General features: G+C 35.3%; 1 protein-coding gene across 3 annotated transcripts in view; it reads left to right on the forward strand.

The window, feature by feature from the left end:
• The first annotated feature begins 3089 nt into the window (after positions 1-3089).
• Positions 3090-16116, forward strand: part of LOC134751577 (zinc finger protein rotund-like) — a 243087-nt gene continuing 230060 nt past the window's right edge. For 2 of the 3 annotated variants that reach the window (XM_063687050.1, XM_063687051.1), the window contains exon 1: positions 3090-3558. In XM_063687050.1, the coding sequence (XP_063543120.1) occupies positions 3394-3558 (165 nt within the window). In that variant the 5' untranslated portion in view covers positions 3090-3393. The remainder of the gene's footprint in view (positions 3559-16116) is intronic. The other variant, XM_063687052.1, reaches the window with a different exon arrangement.

Here is a 16116-nt window from a genome sequence, read left to right on the forward strand (position 1 = left end):
CTGACATTGGGGACCTTTTACGTCTCCAAATTAGTGTATTTTTATTATTAACCATAGAGTCTAGTTATAACTTATATTGTAGTAATTATTTATTTTCACCTTACAATATCTAAATATTAGAGCTCAAACTTGAGTTTTTTTATATTTTATTTTTTATATTATAGGGACTTTCATACACAAATTAACTAAGTCCCACGGTAAGCTCAAGAAGGCTTGTGTTGTGGGTACTCAGACAATGATATATATAATACTTATACAAATACTTAAATAGAAAACATCCATGACTCAGGAACAAATATCTGTGTTCATCACACAAATAAATGCCCTTACCGGGATTCGAGCCCAGGACCATCGGCTTCACAGGCAGGATCACTACCCACTAGGCCAGACCGGTCGTCATTGTTTCAATATTATACTTATCGTCGCTAAGATTAGGTTAGCTGCAATATTTACCGGACCACCGGACGTCGGTTCGGTCGGTCGGTTTAATTTCCATAACTTCCATAAGATTTTATTTGCTGGTATAGTTTTTTTTTTATACCACGTCGGTGGCAATCAAGCATACGGCCCGCCTGATGGTAAGCAGTTACCGTAGCCTATGGACGCCTGCAACACCGGAGGTATTACACGCGCGTTGCCGACCCTTTAAAAACCTGTACACTCCTTTTTTGAAGAACCCCATACTGTAGCCCCTCGGGAAAACCTCGGCAGGGAGCTCATTCCACAGCCGAAGCGTACGCGGGAGGAAATTATAATTAGTTATAGTTCAGTAGTTTGTTATTTCGGTAAACCGGAGCAGCTAGATTAAACCTTTGCCTTACAAAAAACTGCAAGTAAATTTCAGCAGGCCCCTAAAAATTGTAAGGAACACGAGTTCCGCATACGAGTGCAGGCGGAGTGTAGTGGATTTGGGCGTTTTCTAAAATAAATATTGAAAACCTGATTCTCACAGATCCTGGTGTTTTTGGGTTCTTTCAACTCAGAATCACTAGCATATTCAATGCTGATGATAAACAAAAATTTGTATGAAAATTGTACATTCCACTATGTCACGCACAATTTTTTTTTCACACTAAAACGTGACGTAATGGAATGGAGATTTTGGGACATTTTTTTTAATGGCAGGATGAAGAATTCTGTCGTTTCTGAGTAGAATGAGCCCAATAATGTCCAGATTTGAAAGAATCAGGTTTTCAATATTTATTTTAGAAAACGCCCATGTACCTATTGTATGAACATCTGTGAGTTACAGTAAATGTTAAATATGGACAATTTTTTTTTTCATAGAATCGGACCAGGTTAAGTTTTCATGCCAAGTGTTATAGCAAGTGTCGGCTCAAGTTTCTGCAAAATTAGCGTGGTCAGTCAGGTTTAACACTTTTATATGAATGATTCAGATTCAGATTATTTGACTTTTGACTTTGACTTTTGACTTTTTTGACTTTTGACTTTTCAGATTATTTATTGGCAAAAAGAATTAAAAAAATTACACGTCATATTTCTAAATGATTTAAGATTAGAATTAAATACAATTTCAATATGTCAGTTTTTTGTTCAAGTAAATAATCAGAGAATAATGTTATAAATTAATAAATTACAAAATATCAGTGTTGTCGATTCGATTAAATTACAAACAAAAGATGCATGCAACAATCCACTACTTAAATACTACCAAAGATAGATATAACTCAGTAATAGATGGATACAGTGTAAGGAAAAACCGTGCCTCGAAAATCACGAAAATTTAATTCTCGATCAGATGGCGCCACTAGTTTTGGCCTACACTCGTATAGAGGGCGTTGACTGTTTCGTTTGTTATTTATAATTTTAACGCATACCAGTGAAAGAACATGGGTCAAAATCATATAAATATAATTAATGAAAATAAAAAAATCATTTATCCATATTTAAATACATTTTATCGTATTTTTATAAATATTTATTTTTAGTTTTAAAGTGTGTCGACAGATGGCAGTGAATTTACTGGGGTTACAAAATTTACTATGACAGTACCGCTCTAGTATAAGTTACTCTATGATACTACCAATTATCACTGCCCAATGTCACTAATTAAACTCAAATTATTTAAATTTTTCAGTGTTTGAAATATTTTGGTATAAACACTTGTTTTTATGTCCTAAATTTTAGGTTAATATGATATGTGGTATTTTCTATAAAAAGGGACCTTATTGTCGATGGCGCTTACGCCATTATAAACGATCATCATCATCATCATCATGTCAGCCGATAGACGTCCACTGCTGGACATAGGCCTCCCCCAAGGCTCGCCACTCCGACCGATCCTGTGCCGCTCGCAACCACCGAATTCCCGCGACCTTCACCAGGTCGTCGCTCCATCTCGTTGGAGGCCTACCGGCAATTCGTCTTCCGGTACTCGGAAGCCACTCCAGAACCTTCCGGCCCCACCGGCTATCAGTTCTGCGAGCAATGTGCCCCGCCCACTGCCACTTAAGGCTTGCAATTCTGCGAGCTATGTCGGTGACCCTAGTTCTACTGCGGATATCATCATTTCTGACTCTATCTCGCAGAGAAACTTCGAGCATAGCAGTCTGCTCTCTTCATTGCCTTTTGCGTGACCTTGAGCCTTCTTATGAGGCCCATCGTTAGCGCCCACGTCTCAGATCCGTATGTCATCACTGGCAATAAATACAATAAATACATTCCAGCGCGACGCTGTGCGGCGTAAGCGCCATCGACAATAAGGTCCCTTTTCATAGAAAATGCCCCATATAACTGTATGATGTAAAAGAGCACTTGAGGCCTATACGAGCAGAATAAATTTTTGAATTTTGAATTTTAGGCTAGGCTTTTTACAGTAAAAATGTATTTAATAAAAAAAAATACGTTTTCATGGTCACATTCAAAATAGTTTAATCACAAAGTTACGTATCTAATTTCTGATTTTGTTTATTTTCAGATGCCGAGAAGACAAACAAACATACGCACAAGCCTACGAGAAAAAAGTTCTTAACTAGTGCAATGTTAAATTTAGGTATTGTTATTGTTTTCGTATTTAAACGCGAGTTACTGGTGCTTTGCTGTTAAGTTTACTAGAGTCAGATCTTTTATATGTTCGTGTGTTTGTCTTTTTAAAACTTCAATATGTGTCGGACTTCACAATTAATTTAAAATCAAATTTGTAAATTTTCGTCACTTTTCTAACCTAAAATGTTAAATAACTTATGATAAACAATAAACTAACGATGTACAACGTTTAAACAGACAATGAAATTTGAACCGTGAACAATGAACTTTCAAACGTGAACTGAACAATGGACCTTGAACAAACAATGCAGTGAAACAATGAACGTTGAACAAACAGTGAACCTTGAATGTGAACATGTTTGAACAGTGTCGATAAAAGATGTATATATGAGTGAGTGTCGCGACTGGGACATGTACACCACGTGGTACAGGGGGGATGGGGGGATGCACCACCAAATGGGCATGTACCACCATGGCCCGCCGATGATTAAGACTGAAGCTGGGGTCAATAGCGACTGCATGATGGCGGTCGATTACGCCCCGCCTATTAAGGTAAGACTCTTTCTTTAAAAATAAGTCCAACCGGTCAATTCGAACAACGTGGTAATTACTGGATACGATAACAATACGAGATCTAATAGATACGTTATAGTTTAGTTCTCAACTAGTTATCTTTTGCATTTCGATTTGAGAAACCAATTGTCATTTCAGGCTACAATTATCGTGACGCTTTGGGATATCGGTTAGATGTCTAAGTAATATCTTAAGCAAATCTTAAAGATATCGTTCAAGAGGACATTCGGAATCGCGGAAATGTCAAATTTGACATGACTTTCTTAGATATCTCGTTATCGTTTCTGTTTCATATCTAGTGGATATCTTGTTGATATCTAGATCATTGTTCGAATTGGCCCGCTAGTTTCTGGGTCAGGCTAGGTAGTTCAGGTAGGCTTTTCTTTTCTTGTAGTCGTGAATGTGAAAGAAAGAAAAAAGTAAATATAATATAAATATTTTAAGAAAAACAGCGGAAATAGCTATTTATGCATATACAATGTTTTACTATGCATTGTGCGAGTAAATAAAAAAACATATAATGGCAAATAAGTTTAATTATTAAAAGGAGTGTTTTAAATCGACACGAGTTGCAAATTACCTATTCGCACGTGTATCGTACAACGTTTTACAGTACATATGGCCCTTTAAACTGTCGACATATGCACGAAAAGTGCTCTTTTCCGCACTAGTGCGAGAAAGTAGTACTATATATACTGTAAAAAAAAAATTAAAACATAAAGCACTAGTGCGGAAAAGTATCCGCATGATATGGCTCCGTAGGAAACGCACTTTTCGAGCACATGCGTTGTAAAATATATATTTTTTTTTATTTTATTAGCCTATTTTGGTGTCCCACTGCTGGGCAAAGGCCTCCCCTCGTTTTCTCCACTCGACCCTGTCATCGCCATTTTCCCACCATTTGGGGTAGAATGCGTCCAAGTCGTCCCGCCATCTCCTTTTTGGTCTGCCTGAACCCCGGCCTGCACCGTCTATGGTGCTCCGTGGGTCCCACTCAGTAACCATTTTGGCCCATCTTTCCGGGTGCATGCGACAGACATGTCCCGCCCAGTCCCACTTAAGCTTAGCGGTCTTGACGCCTACATCTGCAACTCTAGTTCTGGAGCGTAGTTCCGTGTTTCTGATTCGATCAGTTCTACGAACACCTAATATACTACGCTCCATAGCTCGCTGGCAAACCTTGAGTTTCGATTTTAAAATATATATTAAAACAAAATACAGCGGAAAAGTAATAATGAACTAAAATTACTTATTAATAACTGTGTTCAAAAAAAAGCGATCTACTTACAGACGTGTAAACTCAAGCTCACAAGCGTCACTCAAGGCTAATCTAAAGAAGCTTTTTCTTTCTAACCAAGCGTGATTTGGTTAAGTACCTACTGATGTCTTTTATTTTTTGTTGACACGTGTAATATTTTTTTTATATAGGTATGTAATATATGTTTAGTATTTACTTATGTGGGAGTTTTTAGGAAAAAAATCTTTTTTTACCATTACCATTCACTTTTTTTCGAATATACATCAACTTTTGAGTTATTTACACAGAATCACGAGTACTATTGAATGAGAAAAAGAAAAAATGGCCCCAGTTTTTCATACAAATTTTGGGTGTCAGTTTTATAACGGTCCATACAAAATATATGTGAAAATGCGTTACAAAACTGTCATATTTTTGGGGACATATTTTTTTTTCTTTTTAAATCGATACTCCTCGTGATTCTGAGAAGAAATAACCCAAAAGTTGATCGATTTCCGAAAAAAAAAATCAATGTCATTTATGTATTTTATTTACTTTTGGCCACTTTGGTTAGTTTACTTTTAAAATGTTATTGTGCATTCCATAAGTTTGTCTATCTTATTTGAATTCTCCCCTTATCTACTCGAAGGTTAGCTAAAAGAGATCCCGTATAGGGATAAATTCGCCTTTGTACCTCTATTTCTGTAAATGTTATGTAAACCTGTGTTGTGTACAATAAAGTGATTACTACTACTATTACTATAAACTAAACATTGCAGTGAAACAATGAACCTTGAACTTGAACAGACGGTGAACCTTGAACGTGAACATGTTCGAACGATGCCGATGAATTGAAAATTATATATGTATGTATAATATGTACCTATATGAGTGAAATTAAGACTGGAGCTTGGGTGAATATAGCGACTGCAAAATGGCGGCAGCTAATATTTTTATTTATTTAATGGCAACCAAAGAGTTATTGTATATTCGTATCCAGAAACGCAGAAAACGGATGAAACTAAATATGTAGGTTACTACGAGTATATTTTCAGGGTATTGCACAACTCTTAGAAAATTTTAATCGACTTTGGTTTTATCGTAGTAAGCTTCCAGTTCTTAATTCCATACCTATAAAAGAAACAATATATATTTTCTTACATCATATGAGTAGAAACACGGAGGGCGATTCTAATTTAACAATTTGTTATGGGTTTGAGCTGGTTTTGATACGGTCTTAACAAATGTCTGGATCATTGGCGCGCATCTCACGCACGACGCACGCCTTCCACTTCATTTCACATGCACCAATCAGCACGATATAAAAACCCGCAACCTGCAGTACTTTTTAATACCACCTTCTTCAGGTGATAATACAGGGGACAATCCAATGCAACCGAAAACGTGGAAGAAGACGTACCTCGTGGCTCAAACCCTCAGGTCACCAGATCGCTGTTTCGAGCTGCAGCGTCAAAAGTAAAAATTAATATATAGGGCTAATGATAGCCAACCTCTAGACCTGTACCAATAACTTCTGAGGTTATAAGAATATTAATGTTGCTTATTTTTTATATATAGTTTCCAGACCATATACTAAACCTAAAAATAATATTTTGTGTCATCCTAGGTATTTGCTTAGGTAGAAATTTAGGTATTTCTTTTTTCAATCAGCATTCTGTAAAAAAAATATTAGAGACGAAATTCTTTGTTTCCCTGTAAAGGCAAAGTGGCTTCCGACGTACACACGCATTTTGTGTCATTTTCATCCACGGCTATAATGGCATTTAATAAATACCTAATATTGATCCTAAAACGCCTAAAAAAATATTAGAGTCGGTAAGTGAAGTGTTGTACTTTACAGAACATTGTTATATGTTATTCAAACAAATCTGTGTCAAATTCATCCACCGCTTTTATTTAAAAAATTTTTTTTTCTAATTAACACCCTGTATCTGCCACAAAAAAAAAATTCATATTATTAAGTTTACGTCTACAATATTATAATACCACATTGAGACATCATTCATAATTTGGGTCATTTTGATCCACGGTTTTTTTACTATCTGGCAAAATAAAACTCAATTGAGCAAGAAGGGCGTGCGCGGGGAAGGGTACCTACGCGGGTGGGGTGCTTATTATACTTGCCGCAATATCAGCTGGCGACTGAGATCTTAATACTATCTATCTCCTTTACCCTTGTTAAGACCAACCAAGAGATGGCATTATGAGCTGTCTCGCCACTTAGTTTTGCGATACAGTGTATTTATTTCATTCGGAGGCATAATTACATTGTCTTATCAATCTTACCGTAGTAGGTATATAAATATAATTAAAAATAAACTGTAGGCTGCACTCCTCATACTGACCAACATTTGTGACGTTCCTAATAAAAAGGTACCACTTTCTCTGACAGATTATTTGTATAAAGATATAATCAAATTTCGTCTTTATGGTAAACGACAGTGGTACCTTTTGATTGAGAATGTCACATCAGCGACTTAAAAATTACTTTTGTTTCAATTTTTAGTAGACTTTTTAAGTTTATTTTAAGACGCAATTTATTGTGGTTTTTGTTATGTTTAAGCGTGGCAAGCAACATTAATTACATTGATGATGATGTTCATTAAATACAATATTTTTTCATACTATACTGAACTGTCACCCTATACATGAGAATGAACAGCGCCCTCTTGACAATGATCATATATTACTGGTCAGGCTTTAATATGTGTCATAATTTAGTAAAGTCCCCTTTGTGGATTCTAAGTTTCCGAGTTACAGCAGTTTAGTGAAAGCGTTTTTTTTTAAATATAAATTAAGGGTTGAATAAAGAGGAAAGAAAATTTGATTATTTTTGCGCTACGACGCACGGTTTAGGAGATACAGCCCTATAAAGTTTTTTTTATTTTTTTTCCTTTTTCCTTTTTTACATTGTGTTTTTTGTATATTACTTTGGGGTTTCATAAAGGGGAACGAAAATTTAATTATTTTTGCGCTACGACGCACGGTTTAGGAGATACAGCCCTATATAGATTTTTTTCTTTTTCTTTTTTACGTTTTTAAATCTTAATTAAGGGCTTCTTAAGGGGAACGAAAATTTGATTATTTTTCGCTACCATGCACGGTTTAGGAGATACATCCCTAAAGTTTTTTTTGTTGTTTTTTTTCTTTTTTTTGTCATTGCGTTTTTTGTTATTACTTTGGGGTTTCATAAAAGGGAACGAAAATTTTATTATTTTTGCGCTACGACGCACGGTTTAGGAGATACAGCCCTAAAATGATTTTTTTCTCTTTTTCTTTTTTGCGTTTTTAAATCTTAATTAGGGGCTTCTTAAAGGGGAACGGATATTGATTATTTGTGCGCTACGATGCACGGTTTAGGAGATACAGCCCTATAAAGTTTTTTTGTTATTATTTTTTTCTTTCTTTTTCTTGTGTTTTTGTATATTATTTTGGGGCTTCATAAAGGGGAACGAAAATTTTATTATTTTTGCGCTACGACGCATGGTTTAGGACAGGGGTCGGCAACCTTTTAGCAGCCAAGGGCCACATAGCAGTTAACGAAATTGACGCGGGCCGCACTTTGCTAATATCTATGACTTTATCAGGTATTGTCGTTTGTCAAAATTACATACAAAATAGCCAGGGAGGCTCGCGGGCCGCAAGTGAGAGGTTCGCGGGCCACATGCGGCCCGCGGGCCGCCTGTTGCCGACCCCTGGTTTAGGAGATACAACCCTATAAAGTTTTTTTTTTAATTTTGCGTTTTTTTTAATATAAATTATGGGTTGCATAAAGGGGAACGAAAATTTTATTGTTTTTGCGGTACCACGCACGGTTTAGGAGATACAGCTCTATAAAGTTTTTTTTTCCTGGTTTTTTTTTGTTTTTTTTTTAAGTATTAATTACGGGTTTCTTAAAGGGGTTTTTTAAATTATTTTTGCGCTACGACGCATGGTTTAGGAGATGCAGCCCTATAAAGATTTTTTTTTTTTTTTTCATTGTGTTTTTTGTATATTAGTTTGGGGTTCCACAAAGGGGAACGAAAATTTGATTATTTTTGCGCTACGACGGTTTAGGAGATACAGCCCTATAAAGTTTTTTTTGTTTTTTTTTTTCATTGTGTTTTTTGTATATTACTTTGGGGTTCCGTAAAGGGGGACGAAAATTTTATTATTTTTGCGCTACGACGCACGGTTTAGGAGATACAGCCCTAAAATGATTTTTTTCCTCTTTTTCTTTTTTGCGTTTTTCAATCTTAATTAGGGGTTTCTTAAAGGGGTTTTTTTTAATTATTTTTGCGCTACGATGCACGGTGTAGGAGATACAGCCCTATAAAGTTTTTTTGTTATTTTTTTTCTTTTTTTTTCATTGTGTTTTTAGTATATTACTTTGGGGCTTCATAAAGGGGAACGAAATTTTTATTATTTTTGCGCTACGACGCATGGTTTAAGAGATACAGCCCATAATGATTTTTTTTTTAAATTGCGTTTTTTTTTTTAAATATAAATTATGGGTTGCATAAAGAGGAACGAAACTTTTATTATTTTTGCGCCACCACGCACGGTTTAGGAGATATTATATCTATATATATAGCTAGGTATAATAGCTCTATAAAGTTTTTTTCCTGGTTTTTTTTAAAGTTTTAATTAAGGGTTTCTTAAGGAGAACGAAAATTTGATTATTTTTGTGCTACGATGCACGGTTTAGGAGATGCAGCCCTATAAAGATTTTTTTGTTTTTTTTTTCATTGTGTTTTTTGTATATTACTTTGGGGTTCCGTATAGGGGAACGAAAATTTTGTTATTTTTGCGCTACCACGCACGGTTTAGGAGATATAGCTCTATAAAGATTTTTTTCTGTTTTTTTTTTGTTTTTTTTTTAAGTATTAATTAAGGGTTTCTTAAAGGGGAACGAAAAATTGATTATTTTTGCGCTACGATGCACGATTTAGGAGATGCAGCCCTATAAAGATTTTTTTTTGTCTTTTTTTTTTCATTGTGTTTTTTGTATATTAGTTTGGGGTTCCATAAAGGAGAACGAAAATTTGATTATTTTTGCGCTACGACGGTTTAGAAGATACAGCCCTGTAAAGTTTTTTTTTTTGTTTTTTTTATTGCGTTTTTTTTTAAAATATAAATTAATGGTTACATAAACGGGACCGAAACGTTTATTTTTGCGCTACGACGCACGGTTTAGGAGATACAGCCCTATAAAGATTTTTTCCTCTTTTTTTTCTTTTTTGCGTTTTTAAATCTTAATTAGGGGCTTCTTAAAGGGGAGCGAAAATTTGATTATTTTTGCGCTACGATACACGATATAGGAGATACAGCTAATACAGCCCTATAAAGATTTTGTTTCTTTTTTTCATTGTATTTTTCATGTATTAATTTTGGGTTACATAATGGGGAACGAAAATTTTATTATTTTTGCGCTACGACGCATGGTTTAGGAGATACAGTCCTATATATTTTTTTACAATGCATGTACTCGAAAAGTGCGTTTCCTACGGAGCCATATCGTGCGGAAAGTACTGCTTTTCCGCACTAGTGCTTTTTGTTTTCAATTTTTTTTTTACAGAACATATGGTGCTACTTTCTCGCACTAGTGCGGAAAAGAGCACTTACCGTGCATATGTCGAATGTTTGGTACATAAGGCCCTTGCCATATGTACTGTAAAACGTACGATACACGTGCGAATAGGTAATTCGCAACTCGTGTCGATTTAAAACACTCCTTTTAATAATTAAACTTATTTGCCATGATATGTTTTTTTATTTACTCGCACAATGCATAGTAAAACATTGTATGATACACGTGCGTAAAGATGATTTCCGCACTTGTTGCATAAATAGCAATTTTTTTTTATCAAAGAATGAAAGAAAGTCACGGTATTAATAACCAAATTTTACTTTAGTGGTACCTTTTCTCTATCACTGTCACAAATGTATGTGGCGTTCACGTAAACGCGATATTTTTAAGATTTCCCTGCGCAATGTTGCCAGCTCGCTCGCAAATCAAACATGTACTTACAGTTCTTTTGCATAATGGTGACATTGTACAATATCTATGAGTTTTAAATAGGTAAAAGATAATTCGACGCATTCTTTGCTTGCTTGTTGCTTGTTGTTGTGTTGTTTGCGTAACTTCTTTGAATAAGTTGCGTTAATTTGGCGCACAGGCGAAGTAAACATGCGTTGCGTACGGCAAGGTCACGCCGCGGCCCCACCCTGCACGGCCTCCGTTGCCCATTCAGACCGCCCGCTAGCTTCGTTTGAACGCAAATAATATTTTTGTAATATTTGTTTATGCAGTGGATGCAAGTGACACAAATTTATACATCTTATTTATCCCGCATTTCAAATTAATAAGATGTAAACTCTAATATCTTTAATATTCTTTTGTAACGGTGACAGCCTGTTACAACAAAATCATCAAATATCTCATGAAGCTATGCCTTAATAAGACACAAAATAATTTAATGGACCTATTTAAACGATTAAATTCGACCTAAGTATTTTTTTTTAACTCTAATTTTTTTTTGTGTCATTTAGAATATTATGACATAGTATCAGATTGCAGTGGACGTAATTGACACAAACTATGTTTTCACACTAAAAACACTATCCTAAATGCAACACAGTTACATGTTTTCTCTCGAATATTTTTTTCTACAAAATAATTCAAAATAAAAAATAATTACCACAAAATAACAAATTACTAGAAAAGCAAATTATATATATGACACAAAACAAAATGTAAGATTTACATCTTAACAAAGTATTCATAAGCGAAAACAGAATTGACTTTAATATTTTTATAACCTAGGGGTCAAAATATAGCCAGCGGTACAGGTCTACTCCGGCAGGAGACGGCACCATAAGAAGAAGAAGAATCAGCAAGATCGTATCAAAACCAGTGCAAAACCATAACAATTTTTAGTGTTCGGTGCAAAACTGTTTGTTTTTCATATACACCGTTTTATTGGTTATTCATATTCATATCTTTATTGCTATCATGTTGTTGTTGTTTTGACAAACGGAACACTTATTTTAATTTAAATCGCGCTCACGATTGCATTCAGAGTCAGACCAAGAAAAGTCTGCAACGATTTTGATAACACACGCAGTGTAAGTGTTATTTTAAACGTCAAACTTCTATGAAATTATGACGTACAAATAACACTTGCACTGCGTATGCTATCAAAATCGCTGCAGACTTTACTTGGTTTAACTATACATGCAACAAGCCCTGCTCATTTATTCTCATTAGAGTTAATATGCGTTCGATGCGCAGCCATTGCGCTGTTCAATCTTAGATGATTTCTGAAACAATTATACTTATTACTAGTATTCATTAAAATCAGCTGTCAATGGAAACAGGAAAACAGATAATAATTGGATTACTTACCATTGATTTGCATTTGTTAGTTGTGATTGAGGTTCCGAGTTCAATGCAGTAAAGCGATGGTTTCTGTTGAATTTTTGATGTACTTACTCTTAATAATCTCGATGGAATTACAAATACTCATACTTAGACGGATTCGGTAAGTAAAGTATTGTAAAGTAAAAGGTATAGGGCGGGACATGTTGCCAGACGGAGTGATGGCAGGTGGACCAAAATGTAAACGTATTGGTGGTGCGTTCGTTGGGTGGACGACATTCGGAAGATCGCGGGGCACTTCTGGATGAGACTAGCCCAGAACCGAGATAAGTGGTGTACAAGAAGAGAGGCATATGCTCAGCAGTGGGCGCAAGGAGGCTAAAATGATGTTGATGATGATGATTGTAGTGCATACTGTAACATCGATAATTTGAACCGACATTACACATGCATTTTTTACGCGTCTCCTTGAAATCAGTGGTATCGAGTTTTTAATGTGCTTGGTACTTATTAGTGCATGAGGTGGGTGGTTATTTTTTAATTTTCACACCAGCTCTCTTCATTCTTCAAAAAACAGATGATAAAATTGTATTTTGTCCACAAAATGTTGGCAATTTTTTGATAGATAGATAGATAAACTGTTTATTTGTTTGCCACAATACACACAAAATATTCAAATACAAAAATGACATAGGTACACAGAACAATCCAGAAAAAAAAAATAGAAATTACAACAACAAATAAGTCACACAGATTTTTACATAATAGAGAAAAAGGAAAAAATACATATAAATACTGTTTTATACAAATAAAAATCCTGTGTGCGTCGCAGCAAAACAAAAAGGTTCTGGCTCAGTATTACGCTTCACCCATTAGGAAAAGCACTGATTTTCTGCCAGGACCAGATCACCTCAACAAAAAACAGTGGAAAATAATGAAATATTCGAAAGTTAGTACTTACCTAATTAATTATTAATGAATAACTAGTGACACAGTTTAAACTATAGAGACATATAATGCTTGCACATAGTTGTGACATAGAAGTGTCAGTGTGGTTAGCATGTATGTAGTGTCAAATGTGATTAAGAGAAAATCTTTATTTTTAAGCAGGATTACTAAGACTAAATTCGGTAATCAGCAACCAGGTAACCGTGAGGAATTCCCAAACTTTGCTTGTCTAAAAGGAATTTTTTGAAATGAAATTTGAAACTACGCTTGGTTTTCATAACACGAATAGGTGGAGGAATATTGTTCCAACACCTGGTTGCGAGATACCGAAAGCAGCCTGTAAAAGCAACGGTTTTGTGAGGATGTGCTTCTAGGAGGCATCGTCTGATGGAACGAGTACCGTGTCGTTTATGGAAAGAGGATATACGAATTTTGGTAAACAGGTATTCGGGCTTTTTGTCATTTAAAACGCCAAATAGCAGACTCGCAAGATGTTTTGCTTTTTCACTTCCTTAATATTAGCACGAGAGGTTAATCAACAACTTTGTCCCCTCGTAAAACGTATAACTACTTATTGTCATTTCAGAAATTAAACAGGTGATGCAAAGAAATTGGGGAATTGGCGGACTTAATGCCATTTGGCATTAAGTCGGCCATTTGTACATTGTTGTATATATTTTGTATACCTTTTATATACGTTGTAATTTGTAAGAGTTTATATCTGGCGGACTTCTTGCGAACATTCAATTGAAACTGTTTATTAATTAATCAAATCGTTTATTTACCAAATATTTTTACAAGTTGACATCACAGGTTGAACAAAAAATAATAAATTAGATTTTACAATTAAGCTAATATCCATCGGCCCCAAACTAGGCGCAGCCTGTATCTCGGGAACCGGGTAAATACAATTTACTGAGAAATTTTAACAATACTGAGTATGATGGCCGTTGATTGAACGAGAGATATCAAATATGAACTATAAATTAATTGAACTACAAAAAAGTGCATGCAGGAAAATATATGCAAACAAAAAAAATACAATCAAAATAAAGCATTTAGGAGAGACATGCGTGAGGGGATATTTTTTTATTATTATTTTTTTTTATTTTTTTTTATTTTATTTTTTATTTTTTTTATTTATTAAGTCATGTGGGGTAAAAGAAACACAGTTTATTTTGCTCGGGGCAAGATAAACAGTATGTTTCCCTACAAGTGTTATTCATGCCGCAATTTTTCTCTTACCTCGTCTAACCTTAACTGATTTGACACTTAGATTCAGGGCTCGGAACCGGTATTTTTTAAAAACCCCGAAATATCCCAATATTTTGAATTTTTTTATGCTCATTACGTAGGACTGAATCATGTATTTAGGAAACAAATTTGCATTATTAAAACGTCCCATTAAAAATGAAATTATAAACAAAAGAACGAAAAAGAACGTAATAATACCGGTATTTTTGTATAGAGCAAATACCGGTTTCCGACCCCTGCTTAGATTAGTTCAATCGATTCGAAACTCTACAACGTAAGCTTTAGTCTTGTAATTTCTAAAAAAACCTAGGTATTTCAATTTACAGATAATTAAGTGATCGATTACTTCTCACAGCTTTTCACGAACAATTTTAATCAATTCGTCATAATCCGAGATTGCCTTAGCGGTACCACACAATGGCGCCCGGCTTGACAAAAAATTTAAAAATCTCAAGTGCAACGTAAAATTCATTCACTATCAATCTAGGTACGGTTATCAAACATCCGTCCCCGTGCTCGCCATTAACAAAGATTAAAAAAAAAGGTTAAAAAAACAACCTGTTTGGTTTATTCTTCAACTGTCACGCACGATCGCCCGTTTCTCTATGGTTTGGCGTCGCGCGCTTTTTACTTTTTTATCTTATTTTTTAATCTTCGGAGGCTGCGGTCGGCACGTTTATGGTACGTGGGACGTGGGTAATCATCTAGTTAACTTTTGATCCACCTGTTGGCTCATTCATGGAGGATGAATGGGTAGTGCGGAAGGAATGGGTGCTATGATAGGCATATCATCGCTGTGTTGATACTTCGCTATCGTAGTAACACGACACGATCCATCTTTGCTTTTCTTTTTTTTTTAATAGCCTATATTGTGTCCAACTGCTGGGCAAAGGCCTCCCCTGTCTTCCGACACTCGTCACGGCTTTGTGCATGCTCCCGCCAGTCGCCACAAAAAGAGTCCAGGTCATCTCGCCATGTCCTTTCTGGCCTGTCCTGCCTCGGGTGATCCATCTATAGTCAAAAATATTCCAACTGATTAATTTTGTGTCAAGCAGAAACGTTTGCAAATGATGCTATTAAGCTTAGAAATAACTTAAAAGTGGAAAAATTCACTGTCTTGGGTGGGACTTGAATCCACGACCACTAGATCACTAGTAGAGTGCTCTACCATCTGAGCCACCAAGACCGTACCCAATGCAGCGAATATTTAGGTTTAGGTTTTAGATATTTATTTCTTAAAAGATTACAAGAATAATCACTTCCTGAGAAATACATGTTTACACTTAACTTAATACAAAGGAGAGTGTATTTAATAATAATTATACAAAATAATAAATACAAAGCCAATTCCAAAACAACTAAGCATACAACAATCGAAAACTATTATATTATTTATATATTTCCACCATATATTAGCCATTAGGGAGGCTCTAGCGACATATACCGTAAGAGTGTTACACTACTGCACTAGTACTGTACTGTACTAGTGATCCAGTGGTCGTGGGTTCAAGTCCCACTCAAGACAGTGAATTTTTCCACTTTTAAATTATTCCAAGTATGGTCTAAAACTAACTGGAATATCTTGTTTTAGGTGTGATTATGAATGTACATAGTATTTCAAAAATGGCAGAAAATACTATTGGTACAAACGTGGACTACATAATATAAGGGAGCCAAGAGCCAATACATTCCATGACTTCTTTTTCCGCACAGACTA

The sequence above is a fragment of the Cydia strobilella genome, chromosome 22 (assembly GCF_947568885.1).
Source record: "Cydia strobilella chromosome 22, ilCydStro3.1, whole genome shotgun sequence".
Classification (NCBI taxonomy): Eukaryota; Metazoa; Arthropoda; class Insecta; order Lepidoptera; family Tortricidae; genus Cydia; species Cydia strobilella.